General features: G+C 44.1%; 2 protein-coding genes across 8 annotated transcripts in view; both read right to left on the bottom strand.

The window, feature by feature from the left end:
• Positions 1-208: 208 nt before the first annotated feature.
• dcaf5 (ddb1 and cul4 associated factor 5) lies at positions 209-7,219 on the bottom strand (the record flags this gene model as incomplete). Its single annotated transcript, XM_029730949.1, is given in 5 exon segments — positions 209-305; positions 2,455-2,594; positions 3,916-3,952; positions 5,437-5,582; positions 6,706-7,219. Coding segments are annotated over 5 exon segments (515 nt in total), but the record flags the coding sequence as incomplete, so codon positions are not given.
• Positions 7,220-8,817: 1,598 nt separating this feature from the next.
• The window catches only part of pacs2 (phosphofurin acidic cluster sorting protein 2), a 114,940-nt gene continuing 108,965 nt past the window's right edge, over positions 8,818-14,792 (bottom strand). For all 7 annotated transcript variants that reach the window (XM_029730927.1, XM_029730929.1, XM_029730926.1 and 4 more), the window contains 4 exons: positions 14,629-14,764; positions 14,189-14,409; positions 10,877-10,990; positions 8,818-10,504 (listed from right to left, as the gene is read on the bottom strand). In XM_029730927.1, coding sequence (XP_029586787.1) covers positions 10,386-10,504; positions 10,877-10,990; positions 14,189-14,409; positions 14,629-14,764 — 590 coding nt within the window. In that variant the 3' untranslated portion in view covers positions 8,818-10,385. The remainder of the gene's footprint in view (positions 10,505-10,876; positions 10,991-14,188; positions 14,410-14,628; positions 14,765-14,792) is intronic.

The following is a 14,792-nucleotide window of genomic DNA, read 5'->3' as shown; positions in this document are numbered from 1 at the left end:
CGTGCAACACTAGAAGCAATGACGCAATACTAAAACAAAACTGCCCTCTGGTGGACAAATTGGGTCAGACATCTGCTGGATTACAGCCTGAAAGTTCTGAGAGTTAAAGGGTGATTAAAAAAAGGTGCTGAAGTTTCTGAGAGTGACAGTTAACGGGGCGGCCATGTTGTCTCACGTGCGAGGTTTGCGTATGTCCCACAGCCCCACTCCCTCCTTGGAGTTGGCTGTAGCCAGCAGTCGGGGCTCTGCCGGGTTGAACATCACACTGTGGAAGGCTGACGGGTAGTTGGCCAGACAGAAAGGCTCTGAAATACACAGGGAAGGACATGTGTTTAACTCGGACGACACGGTTATTGATCAAGGAGAAGACTATTGCATGTTTTATATACAGTAAAACACAGCTGTATATACAGTAATACTGAATACACACCTTTGTATACAGTAATACACAGATTTGTATACAGTAATACACATCTTTGTATACAGTAATACACAGCTTTGTATACAGTAATACACAGCTTTGTATACAGTAATACTCTGAAAACAGTCTGCTGTTGTAAATATTCAGTCAATGACATAAGGGCTCTAGAACATTATGTATGGTAAGATTTCGCTCTTCAAGCACAAACTACAATAAAACGTTTTATCTAATGGTTATTGATGGTAGGAAGTCTAATGCAATATGTTGTATATACACTGTAATACACTGAGATCAGGTCTCCTGATATAGGTCTACCAGTTAAAGAACGACAATGAATACAGGAACGGGCTTCATCTGTGACCAGGAAATACCTGGGTTTACAGACCCACCCCCCCCCAGATTAAAACTATTTTAATTTGAGCGCAGGTTTCCGGACCCGGATTAAAAACTATTCCTGGACTAAAAGCCATCTCAAATGGAGTCTCCCATAAGGGCGTGCGTTCTAGTCCAGGAGAAAGTTAATCTGGGTCGTACAGGAAACCGGCCCTGATCTTCTTCAAAAACACCACTGACTGCCTGCTTGCTTGTTTGCTTGGAGATTAAACGGTACTCGTATGGAAGTGGGTCAGTAGGGCAGAGTGTGGCAGTTTGACAGGAAAGGCCTGAGCAACACCACTCTCTGTGCAGAATCACTGAGTCAAATCCCCTTGAAATGCCCTGTGCAGGTTATTTCTATAATCTGAAAAGGTTTTTGTAACCACGTGTAAATGGTGTAGTAGGGTAAATGAAGCTTGTATGCATGTATGCGTGTACTGTATGTATGTGTATGTATGTACAGTACCAGTCAAAAGGTTTGGACAGACCTACTCATTCCAGGGTTTTTCTTTGGGAGATCACCCGCTTGGAGTTTGCCAGGTTTCCGCCAGATGTGACACTTGACATTCAAGCCAAAAGAGTTTAATTTTAGTTTCATCAGACCAGAGAATCTTGTTTCTCATGGTCTGAGAGTCCTTTAGGTGCCTTTTGGCAAACTCCAAGCGGGCTGTCATGTGCCTTATACTGAAGAGTGGCTTCCTTCTGGCCACTCTACCATAAAGGCCTGATTGGTGGAGTGCTGCAGAGATGGTTGTCCTTCTGGATGTTCTCCCATCTCCACAGAGGAACTCTGGAGCTCTGTCAGAGTGACCATCAGGTTATTGATCACCTCTCTGACCAAGGCCCTTCTCCCCCGATTGCTCAGTTTGGCCGGGCGGCCAGCTCTAGGAAGAGTCTTGGTGGTTCCAAACTTCTTCTATTTAAGAATGATGGAGGCCACTGTGTTCTTGGGGACCTTCAATGCTGCAGAAATGTGTTGGTACATTTCCCCAGATCTGTCCCTCGACACAATCCTGTCTCGGAGCTCTACGGACAACTCCTTCGCCCTCGTGTCTTGGTTTTTGCTCTGACATGCACTGTCAACTGTGGGACCTTATATAGACAGGTGTGTGACTTTCCAAATCATGTCCAATCAATTGAATTTAACACAGGTGGACTCCAATCAAGTTGTAGAAACATCTCAAGGATGATCAATGGAAACAGGATGCACCTGAGCTCAATTTCAAGTCTCTTAGGAAAGGGCCTGAATATGTATATATACATAAGTATGTCTTCATATACACATACATACATATATAAATACATTTGCCAACATTTATATAAACCTGTTTTTACTTTGTCATTATGGGCTATTGTGATGTCATTATGGGCTATGGTGATGTCATTATGGGGTATGGTGATGTCATTATGGGGTATGGTGATGTCATTATGGGGTATGGTGATGTCATTATGGGGTATGGTGATGTCATTATGGGGTATGGTGATGTCATTATGGGGTATGGTGATGTCATTATGGGGTATTGTGTGTAGATTGACAAGGACATTTTTTTTATTCAATCAATTTTATAATAAGGCTGTAATGTAACAAAATGTGGAAAAAGTGTACGGGTCTGAATACTTTCTGAATGCCCTGTAGATGCATGTACTCATGCACATACCTCCGTGTGGCGGCTCCCGTGTGTCCCAGATGAGGACCCGTCCGTCGTCAGAGGAGCTGGCGAACACGTTGTCGTTAACGGGGCTGACTGACAGGCCGTACACTGCATCATCATGGAGGAACACGTTCAGAGTCTCACCTCTGGGGGGGACAGAATACAGCTGTATTGAAAGGCTGTTTGGTTTTATAAAAACAACAAGACATCTTTACATGCTATTTTAAAAAGTATATGTTCCAATGTCCATATATTCATACTAACGTTCCACTTCGAATGAAGAAACGTATTGGAATTCTAAGTACTAAGCTATAGTTGCTATTGGTACAGATGTCTGTATTAATGTCTCGCTGACAAGAGAGAGAAGTTGTTACGTCATTGTGAATAATACATTAACCTGCAGCTAAATGCATGAGGAGCTGGGTTCAATTCACAAAGTAAACCAAATTCCACATTATTCTAATTGAAAAGCATTGAAGGGAATTATAATTTCAGTACACTTCCTTAAATTGACTGGAATTAAAATATAATTGAGCTCAAAACCCCGCTGAGCTGTATTTCAGACAAGAGGAAATATTTACGGGAGCTTGCAGCAGATACAAGGAGAACCGGCATGCCATATTTAACTTTTATTTAACTAGGCAAGTCAGTTAAGTACAAATTCTTATTTACAATGACGGCCTAGGAACAGTAGGTTAAGTGCCTTGTTCAGGGTCAGAACGACAGATTTTTACCTTGTCAGCTCAGGGATTCAATCTAGCAACCTTTCGGTTACTAGTCCATCGCTCTAACCACTAGGCTACCTGCTGGTTACTAGTCCAACGCTTTAACCACTAGGCTACGCTGCTAGTTACTAGTCCAACGCTCTAACCACTAGGCTACCTGCTGGTTACTAGTCCAACGCTCTAACCACTAGGCTACCTGCTGGTTACTAGTCCAACGCTCTAACCACTAGGCTACCTGCTGGTTACTAGTCCAACGCTCTAACCACTAGGCTACCTGCTGGTTACTAGTCCAACGCTCTAACCACTAGGCTACCTGCTGGTTACTAGTCCAACGCTCTAACCACTAGGCTACCTGCTGGTTACTAGTCCAACGCTCTAACCACTAGGCTACCTGCTCGTTACTACTCCAACGCTCTAACCACTAGGCTACCTGCTGGTTACTAGTCCAACGCTCTAACCACTAGGCTACCTGCTGGTTACTAGTCCAACACTCTAACCACTAGACTACCTGCTGGTTACTAGTCCAACGCTCTAACCACTAGACTACCTGCTGGTTACTAGTCCAACGCTCTAACCACTAGACTACCCCCTGCCTCCCCATATAGAAGGAGCTGGAGAAGACTGCCCAGAACAGACCGCGATGTAGAAGAGTGGTCACAATGGCCTATACTCCTAAAGAAGTGACGGGCCTTAAGTAAATAAGTACACAACATAGCTGACGATGAAGATAAAATATGCTCACCGTTCTACATCATGAAGAATGACCTGTTCATCGTTGCCTTTGAAACAAGAGACAAATAAAACAATATGAAACAACAACAAACGGGTAGCACGTGCCAAATGGAATCCCGATAGAAACACTCAATTTCTAAAAGGTAGTAGGGTAACTAGGTCAGGAAGGACAGAATGACACATTCATAACTCATAGATAAAACCATTGATAAGCGATGCATTCTGCTAAGCATACATACGACATACTTCCGTCAACAACTGCATGTCCTTTCATTGCAGTATGTGATATTACTGATAACACAACAAGTATATAAACTTTACGGATATAAGACAAATTATTATGCACGGCTTTTTGAATTGTTTACGTATGGTGTTAACTGTCAATTCTAAATGGGGGGTCTCGGAATATAACCATTTCTATAAAAACTGCCGAGGTCAGGTAACTCAAGCCCTCTACAGAACAAGTGAACCACTGAACCATGATAGCTTGTAGTAGTCACCTAGCCTAGGCCCAGATCTGTTTGTGCCATCTTGCCAAATCATAACAACGTGTGGCTCTGTTGGTAGAGCATGGTGTTTGCAACGCCAGGGTTGCGGGTTCAATTCCCACGGGGGACCAGTGCGGGAAAAAAATGTATGAAATGTATGCATTCACTACTGTAAGTCGCTCTGGATAAGAGCGTCTGCTAAATGACTAAAATGTAAAAAATGTAAAATGTCATTGTTATGGCAAACAGGCCGATGCATAGGTCGGTGTTTGACATGACAACGGCTGTGTCCCAATCGATAATAATGCTTCCTTTTTTTAGAGGAAGGACGTTAAACATTGGCATGTCTCAATCCCATGGTACCTTAAAATGCTGCCTTCGCACGTGTGACAAGAAGTTGTCAAGATCAGATCTGGAACTTGGCTAGTAGCCACCATCCACAGATAGTCTCTCTCTCTAACCTTAGTCTCTCTCTCTCTCTCTCGCTAACCTTAGTCTCTCGCTAACCTTAGTCTCTCGCTAACCTTAGTCTCTCGCTAACCTTAGTCTCTCGCTAACCTTAGTCTCTCGCTAACCTTAGTCTCTCGCTAACCTTAGTCTCTCGCTAACCTTAGTCTCTCGCTAACCTTAGTCTCTCGCTAACTTTGATCTAATCACTCAAGTCCAGGGTTTTTCCTGCATAGAAAAGTATTGGGTGGGCGGCCTGTGTGTTTTTCGGGGTGCATATAATTGTGGGGATGATTGTGTTATGTTACAGTCACTCAGACACCATAAGTCATGGGAACGTGTAGCAGAGCAGGAAATGTGCTTTAGAACTAGATATGCTACCTCTGCAGCCAATAGGAGGGCCTCTAAAATTTTCGGTAAGCGATGCCCCATTGGCCACGCCCACCACCTAAGCCCCATTTAGATCCAGGAAAAACCCTGGTGTCTGAATTCCTACCCTATGCTAACTAAAAACCCTGGTGTCTGAATTCCTACCCTATGCTAACTAATGAAAGTGATTGAATGACAGATTAATGGATGATGGTCTGTTCACTTACCCCCAGAGAACACCCTCTTGTTGGTGCTGTCAAATGCCAGACAGAAGATGTTGGAGAGATGTTCTCCCTTCAGTTTGAGAGGCTTGGCTGAGCGGGCATGAAGTGCTCTCTCCATGTTCCATAGTAACACCCTACGGTCATCCCTCCTGTGGCACCGAAGGAGGGAGAGAGAGAGGGGAAGGAAGGAGGGAGAGAGAGAGAGGGGAAGGAGGGACATGGGGAGAGAGAGAGAGAGAGAGAGAGAGAGGAGGGACATGGGGAGAGAGAGAGAGAGAGGGGAAGGAGGGACATGGGGAGAGAGAGAGAGGGGAAGGAGGGACATGGGGAGAGAGAGAGAGAGAGAGGGGGAAGGAGGGACATGGGGAGAGAGAGAGAGAGAGAGAGGGGAAGGAGGGACATGGGGAGAGAGAGAGAGAGAGGGGAAGGAGGGACATGGGGAGAGAGAGAGCGGGGAAGGAGGGACATGGGGAGAGAGAGAGAGAGAGGGGAAGGAGGGACATGGGGAGAGAGAGAGCGGGGAAGGAGGGGACATGGGGAGAGAGAGAGAGAGGGGAAGGAGGGACATGGGGAGAGAGAGAGAGAGGGGAAGGAGGGACATGTGGAGAGAGAGAGCGAGGGGAAGGAGGGACATGGGGAGAGAGAGAGCGAGTCAGAGAGAGAGAGTGCCAAAGAGAACAGAGATAGAAAGAGATGGGTGGACAGACAAGACATTGTAAACACAGGCCATGTTGTTCTACACTACTCTGAAGGGCTTACTCTGCTTGCAAGGCCCACCAGCAGTTTAACACACCAGAGTAATTACTCTTCTAAATACAAACTCTCCCTATTCTACGCCAAAACTATAGTGAAAAGACTGGTTAAAAAGTTTCCTAGTTAGTTAACTGCATAATGTTATTAAAACGAGAACTAGTTAGCTACCGGTACTTAATGTCAGCCTATATCAAAGGAAGGGGCAGGAATGCAGAACTGTGTAGCTAGCTAGCTAGTTCTGTCAGCTGGATAGCATGCTAACCTAGATAGGTTTGGTTAGCCAAAATTATTTAACCTATTTAAGCCTGACCTGCACATTTCATTATTTTCTTGCTCGCAATTGACAACTTACATTTTGGAAATGGATGACTAGAGTGTCAAATGTGTATATGTTGGCTCGACCAGCCAACTAAACTCGCTAACTGACGTGCAAGTTTAGCTAGTTAGCTGTAAATTGTCAACAACACAGTAGCTGCTAGGCTAACAACTATGCTAACTAGGGATGATCTACCAACTTACCGGACACAAGGTACTCCCCTCCATTGTTGGAAAACTCTATGGCGTTTACACAGCCGAAATGTCCCAGCATATCTTTCTTGTAAAGGCTTGTGCATCCTGCCAACCTGAGTCTCTGAAATTCTTCCTTCATTAGCGGGTTTCCGAAAAGCCTTCGCTGGGACAGAAAGCCCACGGAAGACCGCATACCGCAACCCTTCACCTCCTTCATGTTTTTTCCCTGGAGCAGTTTAGTTAGCCTAGCCAGCCAGCTTTGCAATTCCTCATCAATTTGTGCACAATGCACAGCCACTTTTCCTTTAAAATATATATTTTTCTACCAGCTATTATAGACGTGTATATCTGCAATCGTTCAGTCTGGAAGCTACATGATGGTGAGGAAAGATATTCCCCCGGACGCAGTGCTGTTGATGTCGTCGTTGATTGCAGGTCCCCGCTCTGTAAGCAGCCGCTTCCTGCTCTGCTGCAAGCTTCTCCATCTGCCTGGCACAAACACCCCCTCACCCAGCTGACCCGCAAATCAATCAATTAGCTAACTAACTTAGGCCAAAGTTGGCCTCCTCATCATTTCAAGTTGCATGCACCATGCATTGTACAAAATGTGTTATAGTGTGACATTTGGCAAAGTTACCTCACCATAATACATTTAGGCTAGCTGTCACCTGAAATTTGCACCAACCCCCCCCCCCCCCCAACACAAATAACAAAAGATGAATATCACATTAAATAAGTCAATCAGAAGCAGACATTTAAGAGTCTAGTTTTATTATCCCCAACATTAGTATTACAGTGGTAGTCTTTTTTATTAATTGTTTACCAATAGGCTACATATTTTAATAAGGGAACCCTACATTCATTACAATCCACTTTTCCAAGATAAACAGGATATATTTATAGTACAGAACTTAAAATACTTATATACTTGCAGAGGAAAGAACTACAAGTTTCCAGTTGAACATGAACTCATTCCAGGCTTCACAAAGCAAATTGAATCTATGTTTTTGGGAAAGGTAGACTTTCTCTGGCAGCCAAAACGGACAAATAAATACCCCATCTAAAACGTGAATCGATTCTCAATTGCGATACGGTTCTAGAAACATAAATCGCTCTACTTACTGTACACTGTTTTAACCGATTTTAACACAGTTGCTGCAACAGTATTTTTCAGTGACAACACATTTCTAGCACACACCTGTTTTTAAATTTTTTTTTAAACAAGTTAGATATGGCCGTGTGGACACACTAACCCTATAAAGATGTGTATCAATTTAACCTTTTGGGGGTTTTTTATCATTATTTCTCGCTGATATGAAAGATAAGGCCCTTATACTTCCAAAACCGCACCGCAAGCGATGCCTGTTAATGTTCAGACCGAGCGTTGGGGCTCTTAACAAATGAGCAGAGCCATATATATGTGGAGTTGGGACAACTTTTAGAAGGTTGAATATTGTTCTAAATTCTAGACATTCAGTGACATATCATTGTTTAACTATTGTCCATGTAATGTTAATGGGGGAGATGACGCTACAACATTCTATGGCAGCCACGTTATGTAAAATGCAGAAACCTCAATGTCCCATCTCTCTAGATATGTGACTCTGATAACGAGTGGGTTGAAGTTTAAATGCATGTCTAGTATTCTGACAGAAGGTGTGTGGAGTGGTTGTTGTGAGAAACAGGATAGGGTAGAAGGATGGATGGAATGAGAGCAAAATAGAGAGGGAGGGAGAGGGAAAGAGAGGGGGAGGGGGAGAGGGAGAGAGAAAGAGGGAGAGAGAAAGAGGGAGAGAGAGAAATGGGGAGAGGGAAAGAGGGGGGAGAGGGGGAGAGGGAAAGAGGGAGAGAAAGGGGGAGAGGGAAAGAGGGGGGGAGAGGGAGAGAGGGAAAGAGGGAGAGAAAGGGGGAGAGGGAAAGAGGGGGGAGAGGGAGAGAGGGAAAGAGGGAGAGAAAGGGGGAGAGGGAAAGAGGGAGAGAGAGGGGGAGAGGGAAAGAGAGAGAGGGGGGAGAGGGAAAGAGAGAGAGAGGGGGAGAGGGAAAGAGACAGAGAGAGGACAGGATAGAGTGCTAGATATGCATCAACCATTTGTCATTGCAGGGTCAGTGCCATCTCAATGATGAGTTGCATTTACATTTAATTGATTGGATGTACAGGACGTATATAGTATATTGTAGCCTGGTACCTGTCTGTTTGTGCCATCATGCCACTCCTTGTGATTGCCAAACATATGACATGGAGTACAAGGTGTGGAATGTTAGCGCAAAACAGGTCTGGAGTTCAGGCTAATTCTATTGCACATTTCAGTCTTCATCCGATGAGTGCAGAGAGTCTCAGTAGCCGGCTACATCCGATTAGTGCAGAGAGTCTCAGTAGCCGGCTACATCCGATTAGTGCAGAGAGTCTCAGTAGCCGGCTACATCCGATGAGTGCAGAGAGTCTCAGTAGCCGGCTACATCCGATGAGTGCAGAGAGTCTCAGTAGCCGGCTACATCCGATGAGTGCAGAGAGTCTCAGTAGCCGGCTACATCCGATGAGTGCAGAGAGTCTCAGTAGCCGGCTACATCCGATGAGTGCAGAGAGTCTCAGTAGCCGGCTACATCCGATTAGTGCAGAGTCTCAGTAGCCGGCTTCATCAGGAGCCACTGTCATTAGGGGAGTATTCATAAGTGCACAATGTAGCAAAAACGTTTCACAATGGAAAATGTTTTGTAACGAAAACAAGAGTTCCTATTGGACAAATTCAGGTAGGTCCCTCTCCATTCCTAGTGAATACACCCCCAGGACCAGGTCTGTCTAGGCTTAAAGTCATTTCATTTGAGGATCCAGACCACTCCTTCTTCCAGCCTTACAAGTCATCCTCCATCCTCCCTTCTCCACCAGCCATCGTTTCAGGGGCCTTTGGTTACGAAGTGATCCTTGACAAAGAGTTATCTAGCTAATTTGTGCCTGGCAAAGTGTTTGAAATGATCCATCTTCACCACATAAAAAAAAGAGAGGGTGGGAGGGGGCCGAAAAGTTGAACACTCGCTTTTTAGGAGTTAATGAGTTAATTTATCAAATTATTATTTCATTAGGTTTCTGCAACAACAACAAAAATCAAAACATCAGCAGGATTTTTTTTTTGTTTTTGAAAGCTTGGTGAGAAAACAAAATGTCCCCTTGACAGCCTTGCCTCGGGAAGGTTTATAATATACATATAGAAAAAACAAACACACAAAAACGTATTAACATAAAACACAAGGGAAAGCTGGAGCTTAAATTAAGACATTGGGTCCCAGATCTGTTTGTGCCGTCTTGCCAACTCCTATGGTCATTGTCAAGCAAATCGTTGACAAGACAACACAAACAGACCTGGGACCAGGCTATGATGTGTGGGTGGGGCAGTGCAGACTGGGGGGCGGGGCAGTGCAGACTGGGGGGCGGGGCAGTGCAAAGAGCGGAGCTGGGAGGTTAAAGGCTATTGGCACATGAGAGCGGGGGCATCGTCCTCAGTTCCAGATGAGTGTCTATGGTAAAAGTTGCTACTATGGTAACGGTCGCTACTATGGTAACGGTTGCTACTATGGTAACGGTCGCTACTACGGTAACGGTCGCTACTACGGTAACGGTCGCTACTACGGTAACGGTCGCTACTATGGTAACGGTCTCTATGGATACTAGCTCTAGTCGCTGCCTGCGGGGCCTGCTAGTAAGGCCCTTTAGTGTGTCCAAAGATCCCGATGGGGAAATGTTTGACGTGTGACGACCACTGTGCCGCCAACTGGAAAAACTTGACATCATTCCACTCCACGCCGTCAATCAGCACTGGAAGAAAAGAGAGGATACATTTATTTTTTTTTAAATGAACTTTACTTGTTGAATTACTAGTTCTTCATAATTCATGTAATACCAGGCTCACTAATACTAGGGGCCAGATTTGGCCCGTGGGCCGCCAGTTGCAGACCCCTACTCTATGGAGGGTAAAATGAGGACACAACATGGAGGTGGAAGGGAAGCAAAATTCCAGTAACTTTCCACAAATTCCCAAAAATCTTGGATATTAGGATTCCTGGATTTCCTGCTTATTCCATCCTGACATTAGGGATCTTCCAACCAGGATTTCTGGAATATCTGGGAAAGTGACAAAGAATTTTGCAACCTTAGGAGATAGGAAGGAGTCTTAGGAAGGAGTCTTACCCCTTAGCATAGTCTGCTGGTGCTTGGCAGTGCAGATCAGTCGACTGATGCCATCGATCACCTGGCTCTTAGACTCCACATCCTTGTCTTTAGTCTTCTTTGGCAGGAACATGACTGGTATAAGAGGGAACAGAAATCATCTGAATTCCTAACTTGAAATGCGAGTGCTAAACATGATGATCAACTATCGTAAAAAAAAATAATTTTTGAGCGAAAACTCAAGTTGTAGTTGCAGTGGTTTTGTTGTTGTTGTTGTTGCAGTGGCTTGTTGTTGTTGTTGTTGCAGTGGTTTTGTTGTTATTGTTGCAGTGGTTTGTTGTTGTTGTTGTTGCAGTGGTTTTGTTGTTGTTGTTGTTGCAGTGGTTTTGTTGTTGTTGTTGTAGTGTTTTTGTTGTTATTGTTGCAGTGGTTTTGTTGTTGTTGTTGTTGCAGTGGTTTGTTGTTATTGTTGCAGTGTTTTTGTTGTTGTTGTTGCAGTGGTTTTGTTTGACAAAAACCAAAGAATGCCTATGGAAGTCATTCCTTGTCCACATACTGCTTTAAAAAAGGTAAGAAATATATTGAAAGGAAACAAAATGTAGACATTTTAACTAACTCTTTAAAAAGGTAGTGTTACCTACAATACGGTCCAGTGGCGGTTGGTGACGTTTAAAATGAGGCCAATTCGTTAAAAAAAAAAATAATTTAAGCAAGGCCTTCTATTACAGCTTAATGGATGACTGTCGTTCATATTCCAATCACCCAGTTCAATGTAACATCGATAGGTTTAGGCTTCTACATGATACTCTAATTGTCCCTATACCCATCATGAGGTTGCTACAACCTAGCCTATGAATGAAAGTGTACAACGTAGGTGCACGGGACGAGAATCTTGCCTGATATAGGATGTAATCTGATGCAAACAAGAGTTTCTATTGGACACATTCAGGTATGTTTATCCCCGTTTTGCTTTTTAACAGAATCGGTGAGATGAAAACAAAACCTGATCAAGGCAATCCCACAGTTCACTTTAATAGCAGCCACATACAGTGAGGGGAAAAAAGTATTTGATCCCTTGCTGATTTTGTACGTTTGCTCACTGACAAAGAAATTATCCGTCTATAATTTTAATGGTAGGTTTATTTGAACAGTGAGAGACAGAATAACAACAAAAAAATCCAGAAAAACGCATGTCAAAAATGTTATAAATTGATTTGCATTTTAATGAGGGAAATAAGTATTTGACCCCTCTGCAAAACATGACTTAGTACTTGGTGGCAAAACCCTTGTTGGCAATCACAGAGGTCAGACGTTTCTTGCAGTTGGCCACCAGGTTTGCACACATCTCAGGAGGGATTTTGTCCCACTCCTCTTTGCAGATCTTCTCCAAGTCATTAAGGTTTCGAGGCTGACGTTTGGCAACTCAAACCTTCAGCTCCCTCCACAGATTTTCTATGGGATTAAGGTCTGGAGACTGGCTAGGCCACTCCAGGACCTTAATGTGCTTCTTCTTGAGCCACTCCTTTGTTGCCTTGGCCGTGTGTTTTGGGTCATTGTCATGCTGGAATACCCATCCACAACCCATTTTCAATGCCCTGGCTGAGGGAAGGAGGTTCTCACCCAAGATTTGACGGTACATGGCCCCGTCCATCGTCCCTTTGATGCGATGAAGTTGTCCTGTTCCCTTAGCAGAAAAACACCCCCAAAGCATAATGTTTCCCCCTCCATGTTTGACGGCGGGGATGGTGTTCTTGGGGTCATAGGCAGGATTCCTCCTCCTCCAAACACGGCGAGTTGAGTTGATGCCAAAAAGCTCCATTTTGGTCTCATCTGACCACAACACTTTCACCCAGTTGTCCTCTGAATCATTCAGATGTTCATTGGCAAACTTCAGACGGGCATGTATATGTGCTTTCTTGAGCAGGGGGACCTTGCGGGCGCTGCAGGATTTCAGTCCTTCACGGCGTAGTGTGTTACCAATTGTTTTCTTGGTGACTATGGTCCCAGCTGCCTTGAGATCATTGACAAGATCCTCCCGTGTAGTTCTGGGCTGATTCCTCACCGTTCTCATGATCATTGCAACTCCACGAGGTGAGATCTTGTATGGAGCCCCAGGCCGAGGGAGATTGACAGTTCTTTTGTGTTTCTTCCATTTGCGAATAATCGCACCAACTGTTGTCACCTTCTCACCAAGCTGCTTGGCGATGGTCTTGTAGCCCATTCCAGCCTTGTGTAGGTCTACAATCTTGTCCCTGACATCCTTGGAGAGCTCTTTGGTCTTGGCCATGGTGGAGAGTTTGGAGATTGCTTCTGTGGACAGGTGTCTTTTATACAGGTAACAAACTGAGATTAGGAGCACTCCCTTTAAGAGTGTGCTCCTAATCTCAGCTCGTTACCTGTATAAAAGACACCTGGGAGCCAGAAATCTTTCTGATTGAGAGGGGGTGAAATACTTATTTCCCTCATTAAAATGCAAATCATTTTATAACATTTTTTTGACGTGTTTTTCTGGATTGTTTTGTTGTTATTCTGTCTCTCACTGTTCAAATAAACCTACCATTAAAATTATAGACTGATCATTTCTTTGTCAGTGGGCAAACGTACAAAATCAGCAGGGGATCAAATACTTTTTTTGCTCGTTGTATAATTCCTTCTCGCACTATATGCCCTCTCCTCTCACCTTTTCCCTTCATACCATAACCGCTAACCGCTACACACAACCTACATCATTGTCATCATATTAGCTAACGCGTCACAGTCAACATAGCTAGCTACAAGAACTAACCAGTTAATAAACCCACAACAATCATGCAGTACAGTGTACAGCAAGCAGTTTAGCGTGCCCGGTGTACAGCAAGCACCGGCAGGGCCTAATGGAAATAAATGAATCAAACCAAAAGCTTACCTTGACTTGGAGGAGTTACAGTGTTGGATAGCCATAGCCAGCTATCTAACATAGCATCTCTGTCCGTTTGAACTAGGTGTTTTGAGTAGGTAAGTGGGAAGAAAAAAAATACAACGAAATATAGCTAGCTCTACCTTGCCTCTTCTTAAAAAAAATAAACTTTTTTTGTGTTTTTTTTTTACTTTGCAACTCGTCTTTCTCTTTTTGAGTCAACTACTCACCAGACTGTTGAGGCTACTGTAGACCTTCATTGAAAAACAGTGTGTTTTAATCAATTATTTGGTGACGTGAATATATTTACTATAGTTTTATCTAAAAAGGATCCCTTTTTTAGTGTTTCATAATTTTTATGAAATTCACTGAGGAGGACGGTCCTCCCCTTCCTCCTCCGAGGAGCCTCCGCTGGTACGATCAGTACAAGCCCTTACCTTTCTTGTTCTTCTCCTTCATGACGACGGTCATGGACATGGCGGGCTGTGGCTGGGCCCCGGCCTGGGGGAGCCTGCTGACCTGCAGCGAGCGGAAAGTACACTTCAGAGTGTTCTTAGAGGAAGACGAGTCCCTTTTCTCCACGTCTCTCTTCCTGTCAGCCGGGGAGGGAGCCACCCAGTAGTCCACCTGTAGTCCCATCAGCTCCCCCTGGGGAGAACTACAACACCCAGCAGATATCACACCACAGAGAGAGGAAGAGAATAAGGAACAAATTGATAGGTAGAAACAGACAATATGATCAGTCATAATGTACAATATATGAAACCATAATTTGCCAATTTAGTAATTTTCACAGTCTATTTTACTGTTTTATTACATTCATCTATTTTTTATTTTTTTTCTATTTTGAAATGTAATTCTCTGGATGAACATATACCTATATGAAGTGAAGCTTGTGTTGACGGAGGGGGAGGAGGGAGGGGTGGGAGAAGCTTCCTTCAGGGCAGGGGACACCTGCGGAGGGGTGGAGGACTGGAAAACCATCCCCATGGGAGATGCATCGTCAGAGTCACCTGATAATAAAGACGGGGATAGTATTAC

This window comes from Salmo trutta, chromosome 33 (genome assembly GCF_901001165.1).
Source record: "Salmo trutta chromosome 33, fSalTru1.1, whole genome shotgun sequence".
Lineage (NCBI taxonomy): Eukaryota > Metazoa > Chordata > Actinopteri > Salmoniformes > Salmonidae > Salmo > Salmo trutta.
This window is presented reverse-complemented; position numbering and strand designations above follow the sequence as displayed.